The sequence below is a fragment of the Microtus ochrogaster genome, chromosome 19 (assembly GCF_000317375.1).
Source record: "Microtus ochrogaster isolate Prairie Vole_2 chromosome 19, MicOch1.0, whole genome shotgun sequence".
Taxonomy (NCBI): Eukaryota; Metazoa; Chordata; class Mammalia; order Rodentia; family Cricetidae; genus Microtus; species Microtus ochrogaster.
The window spans coordinates 3,283,074-3,289,068 of record NC_022021.1 but is presented as its reverse complement, the minus strand read 5'-3'; the positions used below and the strand labels follow the sequence as shown (position 1 = coordinate 3,289,068).

Sequence of the window (5,995 nt, the reverse complement as noted above, 5' to 3'; positions counted from 1 at the left end):
GTATATGAAAACGTCATAGTATAGTCTATCACTATGTATACTTAGTATATGAGAACGTCATAGTCTAGTCTATCACTATGTATACTTAGTATATGCTGAAAATAAAACCCAAATATGCTTTGTATTTGTCTTTGTACATAATTACATGTACTATAGGAATACTAATCACCTGTAGATTCTCACAGCATAGATATTTTGATTGTAATATGTGCTTCATAATGCATGACTTTTTTTCCCCTTTTAAACAGAATCCGTAATATTGGAATTATGGCTCATATTGATGCAGGCAAAACTACTACCACAGAACGAATTCTGTACTATTCTGGATACACAAGATCATTGGGAGGTTAGAATGGATTCCTCCTCTCCCCAACCCCCACTAGCAAAAGAAGTCAACTAGAGTATGGCATGGAGTCTCTGATGTCTAAACCGACATTAAGATAAGGTAGCTGGCAACACCACCAGAAGAGGGTCTTCTGAGATTTAGCTAAGCATTGAGCACCCCCAAGGCTGTCATGGGCCTCACTTGACATTGGCCTACTGGAGGTTTGTAGGACAGAACCACATTTAGCGTTAGATGTTTCTTTTTGCAAGAGCACCCTAGTGGAGAAAGCAGTTACTTTCCAGGGTTCATATAAGGGACATTCCATACCCTACTCAGGGAAGCCCAAGGTGTTTAATTCCAAACTGTAATTCTTTAAGGAGATTTTATTTTGGGGTGTGTGTGTGTGTGTGTGTGTGTTGAAATAATTCTATTGTTGACATACTAGCTACATAGTTGACATACTTATATTGCCTGATTTATTTAGAAGAAAAAAATCTGGAAAGTTAAGGTCAAATTCTCTTTGGAAAAGGAGACAATTTTGTTAATCCTTAGCTTAGTTGTGTTTTCTGAGGTCTGCAGTTCACTGCTCAATTGTAGCTTTTGCAGATTGTAGTTAATTCTCAGTTGGCCTGCACTTATTCCCCAGAGCAGCTTTTTGCTTTTATTTGCACCAATTTTTCTGTGCATTCTTTATTTATTTATTTTTGACAATTTTGTATGTGCATATAATGTATTTTCAGCCATCATTACCTTCTGTTGTCCCCCACACTCTCCTGCTGACCCCCTTCTTCCCAACTGGCCCATTTTTCATTCATGTCTGTATGTGTGAGTAGATCTGTATGAGTGTCTGAATGTATGTGAGAGAGTGAAAGTGAGAGTGTGTGTCACTGAATTTAAAAGGGTGAACTTGCATGAGCGTAGATCAGGGGTTACTGGTTCTAAGTAGTGCTGGCTGAGTCCCATGGTGGGTTCAGGAGGTGTAGTTTATATGTTCCTCTTGGGAGCCATTTTCCTAGACACTTGGAAACATAAGAGACTAGATGCTTAATAGAGGAAAAGAACATTTAGATTAGAGTCTTTGTGATGGTATGTTGGGGACTGCAGACCACCAGACCCTGAATTTCTTGTAAATAACTTGTTTTCCTCTGCTTTGAGCAGCCTGCAGCTGCTCTGAGCGCGAGACCCTGATGGCAGGGGAGTGGGTTCTGATGAGTCTGCAGCTGAAAGATCCCAGGAGCTGGGGCGTGGCCAGAGCCCTATATGAGCTGCCCCTGAGCACAATAAAGTGGGCATTCTTGACCAAGGATGACCTGTGTCCCCGTGTCTCTGTCTGTCTGTGTGCGTGTGTTTTTAAGTCTCCGGCTTAGTTCCCAGCTCGTGTACCGCCCCTTAGTGCAGGTGCTGAAGTGGTAGATTCTTAAACACAGGGTTACCTAGGTTTCCACTACTTATGTGAATGAGGATCTGACCGATGGCAGGGTGTGAGGCACTGTCAGGCTTCTCTTGCTTCGTAAGTCTGACGGTAACCCTTCCCTCATGCCCCCAGTTAGGGTACCTGAAGTAACTGTAGAGTTTCTAAGTTTCAGTTGTTTAAAATTATAGGAAGTTTTAACCCGTTTCAAGTGTATTTACAGTCAATATAGTTTAAGTATCTTTTATCCATATGATTGAGATATCAGAAATATTTCAGTTATAATTTTTAGTTAAGAATGTTTACATGAACTTCACTAATTGGGAATTTCTATTCTGGAAAATCTAAAACTAGAAATTGGAAATACTTCAAAATTTGAAGCATCAAGAACTGATTTTAGATTTCTGTAGGCCTAGACACTAAATTACACAGCTCTGGTGACCAGAGATTGCTTTGTTGATTAGAATAATAGTCATTATTGTGGGGGCCCACAGTTTTGAATCCATTCCATCTTGACTAAAGGTCAGAGAGTTCGAACCTATTCTTGCTCCTCAAGGATAAACAACAGGATGTTTGACCAAAGGTGTAGCTACTGGACGCTTTGCTCCTCAAAAGCCAGCCGGGATGTTTGACTTAGGGCGTGGTCACTGGGTGTTTTGAGACGTAAGGAGGTAACTATACTTGTTCTTTGTATCATGGAAGTCTTGTTTGTGCCCTCCCCTTTTGATTGGCTATAGGTCGGGGAGAAGTAAACTTGGCTTTTTGCTCCAGCATTCACTGGACACCCTCCCAACTCTACTGTCTCTTGTCTGTTTCCTTTCTCAGTCCACACTCCACTTCTCGGGAATGTACGGACCAGTCGGGCCAGATCCAACACATAATAACATGAGCCAGATGTGCTGGTACACATTTTTAATCCCTGTACTAGGGAAGCAGAGGCAGGCACGTCTCTCTGAGTTCGGAACTAGCCTGTACTACATAGTGAATTCCAGGCCAATCAGGGCTACGCAGCCTGGCTAGACTTCTTACCAATACATTTCTTTATTTTTCTTAATGTTGATGTTTAAATTGTGTGTATGTATATAAAGGGAAGCTAGATGCCATTTTAAGGGGTCTTCTGTTAATGTAAGTTGTAGTATAATGGTGTGATATCTTACATTCATGAATTTTGAATGGTAAAAATAACTTTCATGTATTATTGCCTGTCAATTTAATCAGAATAAAAGTTGTAATTCATCTGAGTGAACTCTCAGGATTAAGTTCACTCCTGGGTTTATACTGAGAACTTTTCCTCAGGCCTTATTTGCAGACAAATCCTTGCTCTGGAACACTGAGCAGTGAGAGCCCTCTTAAAGGGTAACTTGACCTGGGAAGAATGTTTCTAGTCCTCACGCAATGTGGCTGCTCCAGGGCATTATTGAGCTGCACTAGGTCTCAAATCCTGCCTCATTTTGTTCTTGTGACACCTGGGTAAGGGTAATTCTGTTACATCAGCTTTACTGTGCAGACCAGATAATCAGGATGTAGGAATAGGAATATAGTTAGGAGGGAGTTTAATTGGTGGACTTTGAGCTGCTCTATCCCCTAGCCAGGGGTGTGGGACACAGAGTGAATAAGAAACATCAAGCTAGGGCTGGAGAGATGGCTCAGTGGTTAAGAACACTGACTGCTCTTCCAGAGGGCCTGAGTTCAATTCCCAGCAACCACATGGTGGCTCACAGACATCTATAATGAGACCTGGCGCCCCCTTCTGGCTTGCGGGCACACATGGAATGCTGTACACATAATATAATAAATAAATAAATATTTTTTTAAAAAAGAAACATCAAGCTAGAATTCAAGGGAATGAGTGTGTGGTTGATAAAATTTTTTTTTTTTAAAAGAAACTTCCATGAAATCATTCTGAAAAGGCCTTTTCTCTTATGAGGATTTTATATAGAGAAAATAAAGGGCTCTGGGTATTATACTGAATATTTTGGGGAGCTTTTATTCTCAGAGAAGATTACGCTATCCCAGTCCCGTAAGTTATTGAGAACAAGTAAGATGCCCTTGTTTTGAACTAAACCGTGGTCTGTTTTTCCCGATTAGATGTCGATGATGGAGACACGGTGACGGATTTCATGGCTCAAGAGCGAGAAAGAGGCATTACCATCCAGTCAGCAGCTGTGACATTTGACTGGAAAGGGTACAGAGTCAATTTGATTGACACACCAGGTATGGTGCAGGCTCACCATGCAGAGACTCCATGTCTCTCAGACTATTTCTTTGTTTTTTGGTTTTGTTTTTTAAATCATAGTGAAAACATTAAATTTCTTAGCCATTTTTAAGTGTACAGCTCATCATATTTATCATATTTAAGTCACTGTGAAACAGATCTCATAGCATTTCATCTTCTAGAGCTGAAACTCTGTACTTAGTAAGCAACTGCTTTTCTTGCCCCTCTCCTCACCGTTCTGCTTTCTGCCCCTGGGCACATGACTGCTCTAGACAGCTGTAAGTGGAGTCACACTGTATCCTTTTGTGATTGGTTTACTTCAATTAGTGTTGAGTCTTTGTGTAGCATGAATTCTGTCCCTTTAAGGCTGTATAATATTCCGTGTGTATACTTGTCTCTCACTGTACATGAGGATTGATGTTAGGATTCCTTGTAGAGCTAAAACTTTTAGATGCTTAAATCACTTGTAGAATGGTGTAATATTTCCATAAACCATATACATCCTCTTGTATGCCTACAGCATCAAATATAAGTGACTGCTATGTAAATAGTTGTTATTCGATATTATTTAATAAACAGTGACATGAGAAACAGTTTGTCCATGTTTAGAATAGACACCTTTTTTTCCTGAATCTTCTCATCTCCAGATTCAGAGCTGTGGGTGTGGGGAGGCGACTGCCCGCACCACCATATTTGTTCACTATGATCGTGGGGGGACACTTCTGTCAGGTGTTCACCATCTTTGTGGGCGCGAGGGACGTTGCTGACCCATGTGATGTTCTGTGTTGAAGATTTTCAGTACTTATTATTCTTATCTTAGGTCACGTGGACTTTACCTTGGAGGTTGAACGCTGCTTGAGAGTGTTGGACGGTGCAGTGGCCGTGTTTGATGCCTCCGCGGGTGTAGAGGTAAAATACTGCCAAAGTGAAGACAGAACAACAGTGCGATTTCTTTAAAATGTAGAATGTATCAGAATTAGTTAATTATATCCCTCTATTTGGTAAATCCATGTAAATCAGGTTGTGGTTAAAGGAAGTTGGAATTTAATAATAAAATGTAATCTCAGATTTTTTACAATGGAAGGAAAGGGTTTGTTTGTTTTTTAGAAAATATGATGGTTGATATTGGAAACTATGAGGAGCCTGAGATTCTGTTGACTTTATTAGTCTATATGTAGTTACTACCTGAGTCATCAATCCCCAAGTCCTAGTCTAGAGAGTGGCGTGAAAGGAGCTGGACCAGCTGGTCCTGTAACAGGGTAAGAGGAATGGAAGTATTTTACGGTGTACAGTTAACATTGCTCCATGTTGCTGTGGAGGGCTGACACTGTATTCTCTAGGGCAGTCAGCAAACCCACCTTTTCCTCCCAAGGGAGACACTACATCACAGACTGCTATAGAAGAGTTTCTTATTTTAAAAATCTATTTATTTATTATGTATAGAGTGTTCTGTCTGCATGTATGCCTGCAGGCCAGAAGAGGGCACCAGATCTCATTGCAGCTGGTTGTGAGCCACCATGTGGTTGCTGGGAATTGAACTCAGGACCTTTGGAAGAACAGGCAATGCTCTTAACCACTGAGCCATCTCTCCAGCCCCCAAGTTATACTATCTTTAGTGAGTGTGCTCTTAAAAACTGGCCTTGTTGAATACATAATCCATTTAAGTTCTTCTGCCCGTAAATTATTTTAATTAAGTTATAAAAATCAGTATCTTAAAAATGGGACAAAATTGATGCAGTGTGATCCTTGGAGAAAGTTCCAACAGTGTGTAGTCCTCCCAAAATGTCCCATGTCTTATCATGAGACAGTGATTAGTGAGAGCTAAGTGAAAAGATGTGGCAGGGAGAACTGCTTACAAGTTTCCAGAAATTTAAAAACAATAACTTTTAATATAAGCATCATAAATAATAAAAGGGAATCATGAAGAACTATTCTAGATTAAAAAATTTAAATAAGCCGGGCTATGGTGGCGCATGCCTTTAATCCCAGCACTCGGGAGGCAGAGGCAGGCGGATCTCTGTGAGTTCAAGACCAGCCTGGTCTA

The 5,995-nt window shown here is 40.6% G+C and overlaps 1 protein-coding gene across 3 annotated transcripts in view; it reads left to right on the top strand.

Annotated features, from left to right (window-relative positions):
* The window catches only part of Gfm2 (G elongation factor mitochondrial 2), a 41,904-nt gene that overhangs the window by 6,969 nt on the left and 28,940 nt on the right, over positions 1 to 5,995 (top strand). For all 3 annotated transcript variants that reach the window (XR_003377788.1, XM_005356448.3, XM_026783803.1), the window contains 3 exons: positions 249 to 346; positions 3,825 to 3,950; positions 4,772 to 4,860. Coding sequence is in view for 2 of the 3 variants with exons in the window: in XM_005356448.3 (XP_005356505.1) it covers positions 249 to 346; positions 3,825 to 3,950; positions 4,772 to 4,860 (313 nt within the window). In the remaining variant the exon portion in view is untranslated. The remainder of the gene's footprint in view (positions 1 to 248; positions 347 to 3,824; positions 3,951 to 4,771; positions 4,861 to 5,995) is intronic.